At 55.4% G+C, this 18,556-nt stretch overlaps 1 protein-coding gene across 18 annotated transcripts in view; it reads right to left on the reverse strand.

Annotated features, from left to right (window-relative positions):
* The window catches only part of MOB2 (MOB kinase activator 2), a 72,887-nt gene that overhangs the window by 8,694 nt on the left and 45,637 nt on the right, over nt 1-18,556 (reverse strand). For 7 of the 18 annotated variants that reach the window (XM_074012809.1, XM_074012808.1, XM_045372404.2 and 4 more), the window contains exons 2-3: nt 3,214-3,374; nt 2,884-2,977 (exon numbers count right to left, since the gene is read on the reverse strand). In XM_074012809.1, coding sequence (XP_073868910.1) covers nt 2,884-2,910 — 27 coding nt within the window. In that variant the 5' untranslated portion in view covers nt 2,911-2,977; nt 3,214-3,374. Of the gene's footprint in view, nt 1-449; nt 1,654-1,695; nt 2,219-2,409; nt 2,978-3,213; nt 3,375-7,806; nt 8,193-8,839; nt 9,043-18,556 lie in introns of those variants that run through there. The other 11 variants (XR_012422896.1, XR_012422895.1, XM_074012813.1 and 8 more) reach the window with 7 other exon arrangements.

The raw sequence follows: 18,556 nt of genomic DNA on the forward strand, positions 1-18,556 counted from the left end.
TATCTGGAGATGGGGCCTTTGGGAGCTGATGAGGTCGCAAACGTTCATGAACGGAATTGGTGGCTCCCTCACCCCGCCTTCCTTCCAGCAAGAAGGCGCTGTCTGTGGACCAGGAAAGGGGCCCTCAGCAGACACTGAATCTGGCTATCAGACCCAGTGACATGGTCAGTGCCCCCTTCCTGGTCCACAGTGGATCTTCACCTTGGACTTTCAGCCTCCAGAACTGCAAGAAATAAAATTCTGTTGCCCACAAGCCACCTAGCCTACTGTGTTTCGTGACAGCATCCCAAATGAAATACGACAAATGAGCTTCCTGTAGACACCAGAGAGTTGGTTTATTTTAAAAATCCATTCTTATAAGCTGCGCTGTGACTGGTGTGTTTACACCAGTCCCGTCTGTTGTTCTGTTAGCATTTAGGTTTTCCATTATTTGCTGTTTGTTGCCTCTGTTTCTCATTCCTTAGGGTATTTCTTCTTCCCCGCTTTCTTCTGGGCCATTGAAATGTTTTTACATTTCATTTAAATTTACCTATTCTGATTCCGACTGTGTCTCTTCACACAAGCTCTGCAAGGCCTGCTCAAAGGGCTGTAACACGCACCTTAACCCACGTGCTCTCCACGGCACCCACACGTGCGCTTCCACTGGAGCATAGCAGCTCTCCTGCCCACAGTCCCACCGCCACCACACGCCCCGCCGCTGCCACAGCTGCCCTGGGAACGGCGCTGCAAGGGCACTGTCAGACGCTGCTCTTGTCTTCTTGCACCATCACTGGCGTCTCCACAAACACTCAGCGGGGGGAGGCTCTCCTGTCAGGAGACGGCTGCAGGGAGCCCCTGGAGCAGGTCTGCTGGCTGTGAGGGCTCTTGGTTTTGAGTGACTCTGGACACTGGCTGGATGTGGAATTCTGGGGTGACCTTTCTTTTCTCCCAGCACTGTTAAGATGTGTGGGGCTTCCTTCTTCCTTCTGGTCTCCCAGGTTTCTAACAAGCGCCGCGGTCATTCACCGCGGCATCTCTTGTGAGTACCGGACCGCCATTGTCTGGCCGCCGACAGACGACGGCTGCCAAGGGTTTTCCTTCGCCCCCAGTTCTCGGCGTTTGATTGCGTGCATCTGCAAGTGTCTGTGAGCCTTATTTGGGGTTTGCTCAGCTTCTTAAGTCTGCAGGTTTGTGTCTTTGTGTTCTCAGCCATTACGGCCCCGCCCCCTTTCTCCCCTCCCTAGGAGTCAGACATCAGACTTTCTGGGACTGCCCTACAGGCCCCAGCAGGGAGGACACACGCCTCAACCCCAGGGCCCTCACACAACCCAGGCAGACTTGCTGGTCTTTTGGGTGGCAAGTGGCCCTAAGGCCCTCTGAGAAGCCTCCGTGTTTCTCTTCGTTTGAGTGGATTTCTGTCCCTTGGTTTGAAAGGATTCCTGGGAAGGCATTACGTGAAATTAATTCACACACACCTACACATCTACCACCACCGTGATGCCGGCTCCAGATGAGAAGGACCGAGAGGCACATCTAGGTGGCCTAGGCCCTCCAACGGGATGCAGGTCTGCCCAACACCACATCCTGTGCTCCTCCAAGGACCCCCTTTCCAAACAAACCCAGTACCACAGAATACACAGGAGCAGAGCCACTGGGAAGGGTGCCAGGCCCCACCTGCCCAGGAGCAGAGCCACTGGGAAGGGTGCCAGGCCCCACCTGCCCAGGAGCAGAGCTGCTGAGCCAGCGCTTGGCCACAGGTGGCTCCAGAGCCACAGCGGACACAAGGCTCTCGTGTAGCTCTCGGGCGCTGCCCTGCCACCTCAGGACCCGTCTCCATGCCTGATCCACAGAGGCCACTGCCCTCTCACATTGAACTTGCTCCTCTCAAGGCCATAAGCACTGTCCCCATCTTCCTGGGCCATGCCTGGCTGTGACACCTCATCTTCCTGGGGAATTAAGAGAGTGGAGCCAGCTGTTGTCTGCATCTGCCCCCATGTCACCCATAACCAAACCAAGCTGTGACCCATCAGGGCCATGAGGGCGGGGCCCAGCAGGGCTAAAGCCAAGGGGTCGCCTGCCACCTGCCTGTGCAGAAGCTCCCCGTGGCTTCTTGAAGGCAGAACTCAGCTTTGTCTGGGGACCACGTCTCCCTGTGCCAGGGCCAGGAAAGCCATGTCTGTGGGCAAGATGACTTTCAGGACGCGCTCACAACACACGTTCTGTCCCTGACCTGTGTGCACTGACGACAATGGGACATCAGGGAAAAGCTTCCGCCCTCCTCAGCTGCACACATCCCAGGCCAAGCCCAGCAGACTCAGCCTCCTCCTGCCTGCAACCTCCAAGGCTGCCTCCAGCAACCCAGGCCTAGCAGCGCTCCCCCCCGTGCTACGCGAGTGACGCGCTCAGGGCCACTAAGGGACACCCACTTACTGAGGAAATCAGGGCGCGGTGCTTCCAGGAGAGAGCTACCGGCACCGGGCGTGTTGGACGGTCACAGAGAAGGCACCTGAGCTCCCACGAAATGAGTGGCCGAGCAAGGAGCTGTGGCCTGCCCAGCCCAGCCCTCACTGTCCCACCCAGAGCTGTCACGGTAGCCGGTGGAGAAGGGCTCTCTGCAATCTTAGGGCATTCCCTTAGGGAACGTCTCTGTCCCTAGAAACACAGCCCATCAATTCCCACCAGCTCCTGCACCTTCTGGGCCCCACTGGGGACCCGGGTGGCTGGGCCACTGGCCCCGTCTATGCCCTCCCACAGGAAGGTGAATGCTGTGGAAGGCTTGTGCCAAGGTTTCTCAGGGTCTCCAGGTAAGCACGGAGTCTGAGAGGACAGAAGCCCGGGGCAGCGGGGACTCAGAGCCCACCGAGTCTCCCAAGAGGGAGCGGGCTGCAGCCAGGCAGCACTCACGTGTTGCACACGGCCATCGTCTGGCATGCCTCTCCTGTGCAGAACTCCGAGATGGTGCTATACTGCAGGTTGATGTGGTGGAAAAATGTCGTGGCTGGAAGAGAAGAGAAGGAGCCAGATGTGAAAAACCCCAGAGCCGAGCCACCCGGTCCACCCTGCTTCCAGCAACAGGTGCAGGAGCTCGGCTGGGTGAGCTCTGCCTGTCCATGGCCACTCTCTCCCCACAAGGCAGGGGGCTGCTGAGCACAGCTGCGGGGGTCCTCCTTGAGGAGGGGCTTCGAGGAGGAGCGGGGAGGAGGGAAGGGGACCCCGCCCCAGGCCCCTGCGCACTGTTGCTGGCCAGCCACTCGTTAAGGTCAATCTCGCGGGGCAGCACCACCAGCTCCTTGAACTGGAAGTCGGTGATCCTGGCCTTGGTGTGCTCAGGCTCCAGGTAGGCCTTCCTCTCCTCCGCAGCAGGCTTCTTGCCATTGGGCTTGGCTTTGGACTTCCTGCCAAGAGAGGAGACATGGTGTGGTCACTGCATGCCCATCAGACCCAGGGCCTGCCCACAGGGTCACTTTTGGCCAGCGCAGGTGTAGCGGCAGCTGCCCGAGCCCATCGGGGCAACCCTGACTCCCTGCCAGGCTCCAAGGACACCAACGGGACATCAACGGTGAGGCTGCTCCGCAGAGGAGCCAGTGGAGCTGCCCTGCGTGGCGCCTCCAGGGAAGAAGGGCTGGCGCTCCCACTTGCCACCACAGGCCCCTGCACAGAGAGCATCTTCACCCCTCACCACCTCCTCCAACCAGGGAGGGGCCGAGGATTAGGGTCCCCATCGCCCACCTTCCAGTTTTCCAGTGCTCTTGGAAGGACAGGCGAAGCAAACCCTCTCACTCCTGGCTTCTTTTGAGTTGGCCGGCCTGCCCCTGCCCCTGGTGGCCTTGGTGAAAACATACCGCAGGCCTTGTGAAGGGCACCTGCCTTCCTGGCTGGCCTGAGAGCACAGGGCCCCTGGCATCAGGCGGCAGCCTGGCCTGCAGCTCCAGTGTCCCTGTTGTCCACCAGGCCTGGGGAGGCCACAGGGTGATGGGGATGGGGGACAAAGGTCTTTGCAGCAACCTGACCTTGTCCTTATTTTTTTCCTTTCTTGTTTTGAAAAGCTGCTAATGGTTTATTTAAGAGAGAAAAATGCTCCCTGACTGCCAGGGAAATGTTTCCCTTCAGCTTCTCACAGCAGATCTTCGCCTTAAAAGGCGACCAGCGCAGGCCTCTGGGGGCAGTGCTGGAGCGGCCAGAGCCAGGCAGTGGCAGGGGCAGGGGCAGGGGCAGGGGCAGGGCCCACGGGCCCCGGCGCTCCCACTCCGCCATCCCTCCAGAGCACAGGGCATGGGGTCTGAGGAAAAGGAGGTGTAGGTGTGGATGGGCCACATGCAGCGTAGGCACTCGGGGTCCCCATGGTACAGGGGTGGGACAGACAGGGACTCGAGCTTCCGTGTAGCCTACAGCCCCTCGCCCCAGTACAGCGAGGCACCCAGACTCCACACCAGCCTCTGCCAGGCCATGCCCAGTGTGTCCACCACAGGGAAGGCTCTCCCCATGACGCTGGGCCTGGCTCTGACCAGGAGGCAGGCCTGCACCTCCCTGCCTTGAGCACTCACGGCAGACCACACCCCCCGAGGCAGCGACAGCCTGGGCTTGGCCTTCCCATTTGGAGGGGTGGGTTGCAGTGGGGGCCCAGGCTGCCAAGTGGGCTACAAGCCATCTCCCTGCTCTGTGTCTTAGGAGCTGTGTCAACCGGCAAGCTCCTGGTGGTGGTTACCTGGCGGTCATGCAGGGCTGCCAGCAGGAGCAGCTGTCAGCTCGCTCACTCTCAGGGTGTGCCCCAGGGCCCACTAAGGGAAGCTGCCCTACTGACAGTTCCTGCCCTCTCGCCAGCCTTCCAGGCCGGGGCTACCTTCCATCTCTGGTCCTCAGAGAGGGTTGGGCAGGGCGGAGCCTGGAGACCTGGCTTCCCTCTCCCAGGCTCTGGCTGTGGTCAGGAGTGACCAGCACTGGCGCCTCAGCCTCCCTGCCCCCTCCCATCCGCACCTGCTCTCCTAGCACACAGAAGAAAAGTGTGCACCAGGCCCTCCAGGCTGGGCCTCCCCAAGCTGCTCCCCCAGTTTCACCCTGTCCCCAGCACCCAGGGCTGGCCGGGCCCTGGAGCATGGTGCACTGTGAGACAAGCCTCCTGCGAGCCCACCTTCTTTGGACCTGGTCGCTCATTCCAATGGGGCAGGAGGACAGGCACTGACCCAAAGGTAGTAGGACCAAGGGGATGCGCAGGACACGGCCTCTGCTCCAGGAAGGGCTATGCGGGCACCAACAGAGGGACTTCCACGGGAGAGCCCCAAACGCCTGGCAGCACCCACGTCTCCCTCACCTCAAGTGCCCTCCTTCCCAGAAGAGCAGGCTCTCAGCGAAGGCCCAGGCCCAGGCAGGAAGTAGTCACCCTGCGGCAGCCCATTGCTCGGTCCAAGCCAGCAGCAGTTGCTGAGGAGGCCTTAGAGCACAGGACACCTCTGCAGCGCCCTCCTCGTCCTTAGTCACTCTTGGCTTTGCCCAGCGGAGAAAACAGATCTCTGCTGCGCCCCCCGCAGGCTCACAGGCTCTGAAACAGGCTCTGTGCCGTCCAGGCCCAGGGGTCTGCCCAGTCACGGCCTCAGTGGCCCAGCTGCCCCTCACCCAGGGAAGTGCCGAGGCCCTGCACCCTGCTCCCAGGAGCCTGGGGGCACAGAAAGACCAAGTCCTTGGATGTGGAGGGAGGACTAAGGGAGCAGGCCCCGGCCACAGGCAGGACAGAGATGGCACTGAAGAGACCAGGGAGTGGACACTGGACCTCAGCCCACCCACAGGGCTGCTGTGACCACTTGGAAGAAGCAGAAAGGCAGATGGTGCATGCACAACCCCCAAAACAAAGTCCCTCACACTGTTCCCAGTCCAACAGGTGGGCTCTGAGTCTGGGTCCCGCCTGGCAGGCACCACGCACTTGGGAGGGGCTGGGCCGGAAAGAACCACCTCCCTCCTGCCTCCCACACACTCACCAGACTCACCCTCCTCCCTGCTCCAGATGCCCTGCCCTGCCCGCCACAGGGGTCTGCACCCTGCTTGTGGGCACCAGCTGCTGCTCTGCCAACTTGCCCATCTTACACCAGGCCTAGCAAATTTCTCCTGGTCCTTTAAGAGCCTGTCAAATGCCACCCTCCCCATTCTCGCCAGTGGTACCCATGATACTGTGCCAGTCAGCCTCCTTGTCACCCAGCAAGCACGTAACCGATCCCTACTGGGAAGAGAGGCAATCCCTGCTGGACACGAATTTGGTGGGCAGGGGAAGGGGCACAGGGAGACATCAGTGCTGCTGAGCTCCTGTGGAGAATGCAGACAGCCACACAGTCACCACACAGGGGGCCTCGCCCTGCCAACAGCAGGTGCACACTGCTTCACAGGCAGAGGGAGCTGGGGAGTGGGCTGGGAGCTGCCCACTCCTCGTCCACCCTGAGGGACGAGGACAGCACAACCAAGTGCCCCGCGCCTGTGCCACGAGCATCAACTTCATTATCACAGGGACGGGACCCTGGCCAGGCCCCACGGCCCACAGGAATGGGGTGCCCCCAGGCTCAGGGACCCCCACTCACCCAGAGCGCACTTGCTGTGGAAGTCAAGAGAAGCCTGCAGACCCTGAGGTGGGTGGGCAGCAGCAGCAGGTGGCCCTCGTCTGGCACTTCCCACCACAGGTCAATGCCAAGCGGTGGGGCAGGCACCAGGGGCCCAGAAATGCAAGTCCCCAAGCCCAGGCCTGGAAAAATACGGTGACCAGGCAGGGTGTGGGGTGCAGGAGAGAAAGGCCCGCAGGCACCGCCTCCGAGGAGGGCGTGGTCCTTGGACCCCACTCAGCCTTCTGCACCAGGCCCCTCACGCTGCTTGGTCGGGGTGAGTGTCAGTGCTGGCTGGTCCGCCCAGAGCCTGAAAGTCAAGGCTCCCAGTGACCCCTTTCCCCAAGACCCGGCCAGGCAGAGCCCCCAGCAGCCACCCAGGGCTTAGCACACCTTGCTGCCCAGGGTGCACGCCACGGGCGCCTCCCGTCACCCCAACATGCAGGGGAGGGCATCACATGCTGGGGTGCTTGGCACCACCCCCACCCCTACATTTCTGATGTGGCCTTCTGGATGTTGGGTGGGGCCTGAGAACTACATTTCTAATACAGTGTTCTAACCCGAGTCCTCCCTGGGTGCTAACCCCACTTCCGTCACAGGGCCTCAGGCCGAGGGGTGGGAAGGCCCCCGGAGCCCCTGTCCATCTCTCAGCACAGCCTGCACTTCCCACAGGCTTCAGCCAGCCAGAAGCTGTGGAGTGTGACTTCTTCTCTTCTGAGTTTAACTGTCTGCCCCCGCAGACAGGTCAGCAGCCCCAGACATAGCGAGCTTTCACCAGCCTACTGTGCCCTCCGCAGAGAGGCCCACTGAGAATGAAAAAGCCAAGATGGCACAAGGAATGCCTGCAGACACCTCAGACCAAACGTCCACACAGACAGGTGCCGCTGCTGTGCTAGAACCTCAGCCCCACGTGGCTGCCATGCTCTGCTGCGCCTCGGCCCCTCCACGCGTCCGGCTCCCAGCCAGGGTGGAGCTCCAAGCGTCCGGCTCCCATCGCTTCCCTTGAAACCTCCGAGCCCCAGGGAAGGGACTCTGCCCGTCTTCCTTAGGGCCTGGCTGGGCTCCAGGCCTGCCTCTGTGTTTCCTGTGGAGCTGGTTTCAGCATTTGGCCTCAGACACAAACACGCTGGCACACACACACGCACACATGCCAGTCCCCTCACACCACTGATGTCAGGCACCGTTCCTGATTTGAACTCAACGAGTTCTGCCAACCTGCCCACACATTTCCAAAACCTCCCAGTTTCACCTTAAGATAGGACATCTTCGGCAGGGTCCCCGGGAGGCACCCTTGCGTCTACTTGTGGAGTCCTCCGTGTTGAACGCACAGGTGATCAGGAGACAGGGAAGGAACCCATGAAGAGAAAGATGGAGCCGGGTGCCCAGGGACAGGCAGAGGCACGGAGATGCAGATGCATGCCACAGCCCCCGCCCCTGGAGGGCACGTCCAGCAGGCCACGCTCGCCTCACACCCCTACCAGGCAACCCCACCAGGGAGGACGCGCCCACTGCTGCAGCTGGCTGTGCCTGCCCCACTCCCCTGGCCCCTCGTGCCCACACACAGGTAGGTGCAGACCCCCCCACACACACAGGTGCACGCGCCCACACACGGGCGCACATTCCCACACACGCCTGTGCACACACCCAGCTGAGTGGTGTGGACAGGGAGGCACCCCTGCAGCAGGTCAGAGAAAGTACAGGTAAGAAAAGTCAAAATGGATTTTCCGGCAACATCCCTATGGCAGCCAGCACAAAACCAGGTGCCCAGGAGCCCCATGCCACTTCTCTGGACAAGGCCACACAACGACAGGCTCCAGGTCACCTCTGCCTGAGTGGTTGAAGCCCCTGCCCAGGGCACAAGCAGCCGAGGGCTGGGACAGAGACAGGCACACCTGCTGGTGGCGGAGGCACCACACCCTGCGGGCTGCGGGCGGACGCGGCAGGCTCCTGCGCCGGCAAGGTGGGTCAGCCCTGAAGGCCGAGGACACCGAGCCCTGCTCCTCTCCCACAGAGCAGCAGGAAGTGCAGGCGGCTAAGGAAAGCGCGACTCGGCAGGGCTCCAGAGCAAACCCGCCAGGCTGGCCCGGGACTGCACAGCTGCCTCTGCCCTGGACAGCATGCCGGTTGCCCGGCACAGCTTGCTGCACAGCCGCCGGCCACACAGGGAGAGCAGCCATGGACACAGTCCGCTGCCTCCCCAGCCTGACGTCCTGGGGGCAAGAACAGGACAGACAGACAGATGTCCTACACACCGCTCCCCCGGCCAGGCCAGCAGGTGTTACCTGAGCATTTTGCTGACAGCCTGAAGCACCATTTTGCAGCAGAGTCCGGTTTGCGGGGACTGGCTGGGCAGGGCTTGGTCTTCAGGGAGACTGCAGTGGTCTCCCAGCATGATGTGGGCGATGGGGAGGTGGGGAGGGCAGTTGAGGAGGGGAGGTGAGGAGGGGAGGTGGGGCAGGGTGCTGGCTGGCCAGCACTCACAAGTGCCTGCTGCCGGGCCCTGCAGCCTCTCTCGGCCCTCCACCCTCACTCCCTGACCAATGGGACGCCTGGCAGAGACAAACAGCTGCTCCCTTTCCAGAGGCAAGGGCCGGCCAAGGCTGGTTAAATAAGGGAGCATCTGAATCGGCCTTTCCAAAGTGGCACGGCTGTCAGAAAAGGCGGTGGGGGTGGGACCAGAAGGGAAGGGACAGGGCCATCCTCGGCCTGCAAGGAGGACCCATCAGAGAGGTCCCGGGGTCCACCTCAAGGTCCTCTGGTGCCAAGCCCCCAGGAAAGCCCTTCTGAACACAGGTAGCAGCTCTGCTGATGAGCTCCAGGTTGATGGCACCCCCTCACCCTTGTCCGGCCCAGCCCAGCCCAGTCACTACTCGGGCTGGGGACAGACAAGATGGGCCGCCCTGCCCTGCAGTGTGTACACAACTGGAGGCACTCAAAGTGGCTCTCCCACTGGATGGCCCTGGGGAGAGAAGGGGCCAACCAGCTTCTGGGGTGCCTGGACGGTGCTGGGCTGAGGCTGCGGCCAGCCAGGGCCACAGGGCACCCAGCCCAACAGAAATGCCCAGAGCAGCTCCCCATGGGGGCTCACGGAGGGGCACGGCCCTGGCCTTCCTTCTGGCTGGCCTGCACACAGTGAGACCGCCACGCCCCGAAAATGCAAACACCTGAGAGGACAATGTTGTCTCCTCGTCCTGAGTCAGTGTGGACCCCACTGGCAGCGACAGCCCCCGACAACACGGGCTCATCAAAAGCCCCACCCACCCACATGGGAGCCGTACTTCCTGTGCTTCCTGCCAATCAAGAGACCCCAGCATCTCCAGCCACTGCCCCTCAGAAGCTGTCCCAGCACCTCTGTCGGTGTGAAGCCCTGCAGGAGTCAGGACACAGCCCGCGGCACCGGCTGCTGCGGGGAGCACATGGCCATCAGGAAAGCAGCCAGGGCTCACCCCTATCAACACCAGCCACCATGGGAGCTGTGGTGTCTCGACTGCATGCACACACACAGCCTGGGCGCACGGGGAGATGGCCAGCACAGACACACTCTCCAGGAGCCACGGCGGAGGAGGATGGCCCCAGGCCAGCCCCGCCTCCTTAAGCAGCAGCAGCAGCAGCAGCAGCAGCAGGCCCAACAGGCTGCAGTTTCATTTTCCCCACTAGGCCAGTCCCTAAGCCATGCTCTGAGCAGTGCGGAACTCGTCTCTACAGAACGAACAGCCCGGTGAGGCTCAGGATGTCCACGTGCCCATGGGCCTTCCTCTGCCCTGACAAGGCCATCCCACAGCCCTGTGGTGCCACACACACCCAGGCACCGTGCTCCCGGCTGCCGCTCTGCCCTCAGGGGCTCCACCAACAGTAGGGACACAGGTGCTGGCAGATCACCCAAGCAGCAAAGGGAGCCACAGGAAGAGCGGGCTCCGGGCGTGGGGAGGCCCCCGTGAGTAGCAGGGCTGGGACCAGAAGGTGCACGATGCAGACCTGCCCACTCTTGGGAGGCATGAGCTGCTGGGGGCTGGAGGGCACAACACAAGGCACGCTGGGGATGGTGGAAGCTTTGGGCACAAGAAGCCAGAAAACAAGGCACGGCAGCGGTGAGGGTGGCATGGGGGAAGGGAAACAGGACAAGGTGCCAGGTAGGGTGGGCAGAGCACATCAAATGTGCCCAGTGGGTCTGGTCAGCACATGGCAGCTCTGTGGCTTATGCCACTGTCCTGAGAGGGCTGGGCTGGCATGCGGAGGAACGTCCACCTTCTTCTGTGTTTGTTCACTGGGGCACACGTGCAGGGAGCAGGTATTCCTATTGATCAAAACTTAGGGGGTGCGGCGGTGGTGGGGAGGGCCAGCCGGAACCCACAGACACTGAGCTACAGACACCACACTGGGAAGAGGAGCAGACGCAGAGCAGGCCCTGCAGACTCCACGGGGAGCTGCCACAGAGGCCCGCAGGCCAGTGACAGGTGCCGGTGTGGCCTGACCCCGCCACCCCAGAAAAGGAAGAGCAAAAGCACCTTCCGGGCACAGCCAGGGCCAGGAACAGAGAGCACAGGAGCGGGGCAGAGGCACCGCGCAGTGGGGAGCAGTCGGAACCAAGGCGGGATGGGGCGGGGGCACGAGTCATATGTCTGTGTCGGAAGTTATTTTACCTTTAATAAGCTTTTCGTTTTTAGAAAAGTGTTAGATTTACAAAGAAGCTGCAAACACAGAATCCCCAGAGCCCCACACTCACTCTTCCTATTGCTAACCCTTACACTAGGATGGCCTGTTCGTTAACAATGAACGAATCCATATTGACGCAGCAAGGTCCACACCTGACTGGATCCACGTGCTGCTCTCCTCATGATGAGGCTGGGCTGTGGGTGTGGGGAGGAAGAGCACAGAGGGAAACGTCCCTCTCGTCGCCCCGTACCCAAGGCCCGTCCTGTCAGCGCGGCTCATCGCGGGAGGTGCTGCCCGATCTCCTGGCTGAGGTTGTGACTGTCAGGTCTCCCCATGCAAAGATGCTCTCGTACTTCCCGTCCCGCACTGCGCTCTCGAAGGAAGCTGCTGCACGCAGCCACACTGAAGGGGCAGGGACCACCCTTTACCACGCTGACGGGAGGGGTAGCTATGGGAATTACTGGAAGTTCTGCACCAGACAGCGGCCTCTTCTCAGTCACTCGTTTATATATTCAGCCATTTGTTTATATTGGGATGAAGTCACAGCTATTGAGGCTGCACTCTGAGCTAGAACACAATACTGCTTTGTTTTGCGAATCACACTGTCCGTCCTTGGCCCTGGGGAGCTCCTGCCGTTGGCTGCTGGGTCCCCTGATGCGCCCCCATCAACAGACTTTTCATTCTGGGGCATGTCCTGACTTCCCGGCACTGTAGGGCGCTCCAGGTTCCTCCTGCATTCCCTGCCCTGGCCCGGGAATCAGCCCTTTCTCCAAGGAGCCCTGGTTCTTTTTCATTGGAGAATATTAAAAACTGGCCAGGCATGGTGGCTCATGCCTGTAATTCCAGTATTTTAGGAGACCAAGAAGGGACCATCACTTGAGCCCAAGAGTTTGAGACCAGCCTGGGCAATAAAGTGAGACCCCATCTTTACAAAAAATGTACAAATGAGCCAGGCTTGGTGGTGAGTGTCTGTGTTCCCAGCTACATGGGAGGCTGAGGCAGGAGGATCACTTGAGCCCAGGAGGTGGAGGCTGCCGTGAATCACACCACTGCACTCCGGCCTGGGGGACAGAGCGAGACCCTGCCTCAGAAAAGGAGTGAATGAATTAAACACTGAGACCCGGCCAGGCACGCTGATTCACATCTGGAATCTCAAGAGCACTTTGACAGGCCCCCAGGTAAGTGAGTCACTTGAGGCCAGGAGTTTGAGATCAGCCTGGGCAACACAGCAAGACAAGACCTCCCATCCCTAAAACAATTTAAGTTATCTGGGCGTGGTGGCACGTGCCTGTTGTTTCAGCTACTGAGGAGCTGCGGTGGGAGGCTCGCTTGAGCCCAGGAGGCTGGAGGCTGCAGTGAACCGTGACTACACCACTGCACTCCAGCCTGGGTCTACACAAACGAAAAACAACACACTAAGATCAAAGCACTGGGTGGGCTCACTGCTAGTGGGTGTCACTGCTTCCAGGCCCTCTCAGCTGGAAGAACACGGAGGCACACGTGTGTACACACATGCACTCAGACGCCTCAATCTCCACCTACATGGTGACATTTGTATCCACACTAAGCTAAGCAGGGGTTCCCCCTGAGGTCTCCAGCCCACCCCTGCAGCCATCACTGCCTCGACCACACTGGCCAGACGACCACACCTGCGCATCTGTAGCCTCCCCTCCAACGAGGAGCCTCCTGGAGAGCTTCGTGTTTTCAATCATTTTGTGAAAACAGCAGAAGACGAGCTCAAATGCTACGGAAGCAGCAAAGCAATGCCCCTGGCACCCTCACAAAGACACAGGGAAAGGGGGTCACTTAAAAGCAGGCACAAAAAAGTTTCACGGTTGTGTCTAGTGAAAATCAAAAAGAATAAAGAAGAGAGTAACACCCCCACTGCCAATTAAAACATCCCAGAAAGACACACACGTAACACAGACCAAGACACACAACACAAAGACACACACACAACACAGACGAAGACACACAACACAGACGAAGACACACAACACAGATGAAGACACGAAACACAAAGACACACACACAACACAGACAAAGACACAACACAGGTGAAGACACACAACACAGATGAAGACACAACACAGATGAAGACACACACATAACACAGACGAAGACACAACACAGACGAAGACACACAACACAGACGAAGACACAACAGACGAAGACACACAACACAGACGAAGACACACACGTAACACAAAGACAGAGAACACAGACGAAGACACACAACACAAAGACACACACAAAGACACACAACACAGACGAAGACACACAACACAGACGAAGACACACAACACAGACGAAGACACACAACACAGACGAAGACACACAACACAGATGAAGACTACAACCCAATAAGACAGGGAAACAATGAGATTTAAGAAAATATTTGAGGCCGGGCGCTGTGGCTCACACCTGTAATCCCAGCACTTTGGGAGGCCAAGGCAGGCAGAGGTCAGGAGTTCAAGACCAGTCTGGCCAACATGGTGAAACTCCATCTCTACTAAAAATACAAAAATTAGCCAGGCATGGTGGCAGGCACTTGTAATCTCAGCTACTCGGGAGGCTGAGGCAGGAGAATCGCTTGAACCCGGGAGGCAGAAGTTGCAGTGAGCCGAGACTACACCATAGCACTGCAGCCTGAGGGACAAGAGCGAGACTTCGTCTCAAAAAAAAAAAAAAAAAAAAAGAAAAGAAAGAGAAAATATCTGAAAAAAGAGGCAAAATAAGAATCAGGAATGAGAGGATAAACCATTTTTGAAATGACGTCTAAATTAGAAAGAATACAAAACCTCCACAATGTCCAAGTAGAAGACGGGAAGGAAGAATTTCTTCAAACAATAAAGGAAAGAAGAGATTTCTGCTTCCACTCGTGACAGAGTAACTGAAACTGGACCTCACCTCCACTGTCAACAACTACAAACTGGGTAGAATATATGAAGCTCCTGGCTTCAGACCCCAGATACCGCCGTGCAGGACGGTGGCCCCTGCGCACAAGCAGTGCGTGGGAGCCTCCCAGGCTGTAGGTGGGGACAGTGAAGCCGCACGGGGCCTGCAGTCCGGAGAAGCTGAGGTGGCAGGGATGGAAGTCTCGAGCTGCTGAGCTGTTGAAACCTGCAGGATGAGGAGGAGTCAGGATGGAGCTGCACAGAGAAGGGAGTCTAAACACATCAACAGCGATCCAAGGAAGCCTCTGGACAAAGAGCTGAGGGTGTCAGAGAGAACATCTGCAAGGCCCGGCAGAGAACAGCTCCGGGAAGCACGAGGAAGACAGGTTCTGGAGGTCACACGGGGCAGGAGACAGACATGTTCCCACACCCAGACTGGAGACACCTTGGGTGAACAGATTCAACAGAGATTCCACAATGGCTGTGCCATGGGGACTGGGCTACAATAGCCCAGAGTGAGGGGTTCTCTGGACCTGGCATAACAAAGCTTAAAAACAAGCCTCGGATGGGTCCTAGTTAACCAACAGCAAATTAACTGCCTGCCAGAACAAACCACACTGCTCTTTAAGGGAGGAAAACAGAACTGAGACTTTCAACAACATTGCCACCACAACACCTAGCCTACAAAAAAATTACTAGATAGAATGAAGCGGAAAAATGTAACTCATAACCAGGAAAAATAAGTGAACAGAAACAGGCCAAGAGATAACAAAGATCATGAAAGTAACAAAGACTTTAAAAGAATGAAATAAATATATTCAACGATGTATTTATTTACTTAGACAGTCTCCTCTATTGCCCAGGCTGGAGTGCAGTGGTGCAATGTCAGCTCACTGCAGCCTCCGTCTCCCAAGTGATTCTCCTGCCTCAGCCTCCAGAGCAGCTGGGATTACAGGCGAACGCCACCAAGCCCAGCTAATTTTTGTATTTTTGTAGAGATGGTTTCACTATGTTGGCTACGCTGATCTCAAACTCCTCACCTAAAGTAATCTGTCCGCCTTGGCCTCTCAAAGTGCTGGGATTACAGGCGTGAGCCACTGTGCCCGGCCAATATATTCAGAGTTAGAGGAAAGGTTGGACATAATAAACAAAGCAATTAGGGCTCTCAAAAAATCGCAAACTCCACAAAAGAATAAACAAAAATTCCTGGAACTGAAGAATACATCCAAAATGAAATTTTTATGAGATAAAATTAACATCAAACAGTGCTAATGAGAAGATTACAATAAAAACATCACTTATTAAAATGTGTAGAATGGGCCGGGCGCGGTGGCTCAAGCCTGTAATCCCAGCACTTTGGGAGGCCGAGACGGGCGGATCACAAGGTCAGGAGATCGAGACCATCCTGGCTAACATGGTGAAACCCCGTCTCCACTAAAAATACAAAAAACTAGCCGGGCGAGGTGGCGGGCGCCTGTAGTCCCAGCTACTCCGGAGGCTGAGGCAGGAGAATGGCGTGAACCCGGGAGGCGGAGCTTGCAGTGAGCTGAGACCCGGCCACTGCACTCCAGCCTGGGCGACAGAGCAAGACTCTGTCTCAAAAAAAAAAAAAAAAATGTGTAGAATGCAGTTAAAGCAGGGCTAAGGAAGAAATTTATAACTATAAATGTTCATATTAGGAGAGAAGGCTTAAAATGAGTGATTCATACATCCACCTTAAGAAGCTAGAAAAAGGAAGTACATATTAAATGCAAAGTGGAAGGAAAAAATAGAAATCTATGAAATGAAAAATAGGCAAATAATGAAGAATTAAACACAAAGTTAGCCTGGAAAACAAACAAACAAAAAAAACTGATCAATTTCCCAAGCAGACTAAGCAGAAAAGAAACAGAAAGCCAAGAGAGGAAGATCGGAAATGAAAGGGACACTCCTACAGACCCTACAGATATTAAGTGGGTAACAAGGCACTGCAAGGAACTAAATGCCAAGAGAAAATGCAGATGAAACAGACAAATTCACAAACACAAGCTACCAAAACGGACATACGAAGAAGCAGAAAATCTGAATTTATAATTAAAAACCTTTCTACAAGGAAATGGCAGGTGCAGGTGGCTTACGGATGAACTCTACCGAGGATATAAGTAAGAAATGATACCAACCATACACACACTCTTTCAGAAAACAGAGGAGGAGGACCAGCATAATGCTGCTGCCAAAGTGAGACACGGCACTCCGAGAAAAGGGAAATTACAGCCCCATATCCTTCATGAACGTGGATACAAAACTCCGTAAGAAAATAGGAACAAACTAATTCAACAATGTATTGAAAGGGTAATACAGCATAGCCAACAGAGATTCACCCAGTAATGTAAGCTCAGCTAACACTTGAAAATCAATGTCATTCACCACATTAAAGAAAGGAGAAAAAAATATGGCCATCTCAAGTAGATGCAGACACAGCACATGGCAAAACACACGTGCAAACTCTCAGCAAACCAGGAACAGAAGGGACCACACTCAGCTGAGAAAGAACATCTATAAAAAATCTAAAGCTAACATCAAATGCTGCTGATGGAGTAAAGATTTTCCCCCTAAAATCAGGAACAAGGCAGGGGCTCTGAGCATTTCTCACTCTCACTACTCTTATTCGGTGCCACTCTTACACCAGTGGCACAATGAGGCCACTGTAATGAGGCAACAAAAAGGTGCACAAGGCATAAATACTGGAACGGAAAAGGTCATCTTGTTTGGCAGGTAACGCGGTTATGTAAACAGAAAAGTCTAAGGAAACTGGCAAGTCTGCTAGAACTGATAAGTAAGTTTAGTGGCATCACAGGGCACAAGGTCAATATAGAAAATTAATTTTATTCCTATACAATAGTAACAAATAAATGGAAAATACAATTTATAAAACTGCTATTTACAATACAATTTTTAAATTCAGGAATAATCTTAAACACAAACGTACAAAACACCTCTCACAAAACAATGCTGAGAAAAATTAAAGACCTAAACGTGAAAAAATTTATCATGGCCATGGATTAGAAGACTCAATATTGTTAAGAAGTCAATTTTCTTAATTCAATACAATCCTATCAAAATCCCAGACTAATTTCTTATTTTTAAAAGAAATTAGCAAGAAGATTCTTGTTTGTTTGTTTGTTTGTTTTGAGACAGAGTTTCGCTGTTCTTGCCCAGGCTAGAGTACAGTGATGTGACTGATCTTGGCTCACTGCAACCTTTGCCTCCCGGGTTCAAGTGATTCTCCTGTCTCAGCCTCCTGAGTAGCTGGGATTACAGGCACCCACCACCATGCCCAGCTAATTTTTGGTATTTTTAGTAGAGATGGGGTTTCACCATGTTGGTCAGGCTGGTCTCAAACTCTTGACCTCAGGTGATCTGCCCACCTTGGCCTCCCAAAGTGCTGGGATTACAGGCATGAGCCACTGCGCCTGACCTAACAAGAGGATTCTTAAATGCACATGGAAATGCAAAAGGACTTTGAAGGATCCAACCATTCTTGCAAAAGAAGACCCAAGTAGCAGGACTCACACGAATTTCAAGACTTACCTTAAAGCTACAGTATTAAACACCGATATAAACATAAATAGAATAGTGTTCAAAACTAGCCCTACACTTACATGGTCAACTAGACTTCAACAAAGGTGGGAAATCAATCTAAGGGGGAAGGAAAATGTTTTAAATAAATAGGTCTGAGAAAACTGAGTATCTCTGAAGAAAAAGAAACCTTCAATCCCTACCTCACACCAAGACGGATCAGAAATTCAGACATAAAAGCAAAACTACAATGCTTCTACAATAAAACATGGGACAGTATCTGTGCCAAGCTCAAAGTAGGCAAAGATTTCCTAGAATGCAAAAAGCACTAACCAAAAAGTGACAAAACATATTTCATCAAAATTAAATCATACACACACTTCTATTCAATATACTATTAAGAAAAATGAATAGGCAAACCACGGATGGCATATATCCAACAAAAGACTTCTAGCTAAACTACAGAAAGCAGGTCTACAGTTCAACAATAAAAGAGACAGCTCAATGTTTAGAAGGGCAAAAGACTGGAATAGACATTTTACATAGGAAGACAAATAATGGCCACTAAGTACAAGGGCAAGTGCCACGGCCTCCAGAATGGCCAAACCTGCACAGACTGAGAACACCCAAGGCATGGAGGAGGCAGGAACCAGGAGACTGACGTGCTACTGATGGGGCTAGGAACTACTGAGGAAAAAGACACAACTACTGAGGAAAAGGGCTGGCAGTTTCTTAGAAAGTTAAATGTGCATGTAGGATTCCATAATTCCGTGGCTAAGTACTGACCCAAGAGAAACAAAAACAAACATCCACATAAAGGCTCCTACAAGAACGTTTACAGCAGCAGTGTTCACAATAGCCAGACACTGAAAACAACCCAAAGTCCACGAA

Source organism: Macaca fascicularis, chromosome 14, assembly GCF_037993035.2.
Source record: "Macaca fascicularis isolate 582-1 chromosome 14, T2T-MFA8v1.1".
Lineage (NCBI taxonomy): Eukaryota > Metazoa > Chordata > Mammalia > Primates > Cercopithecidae > Macaca > Macaca fascicularis.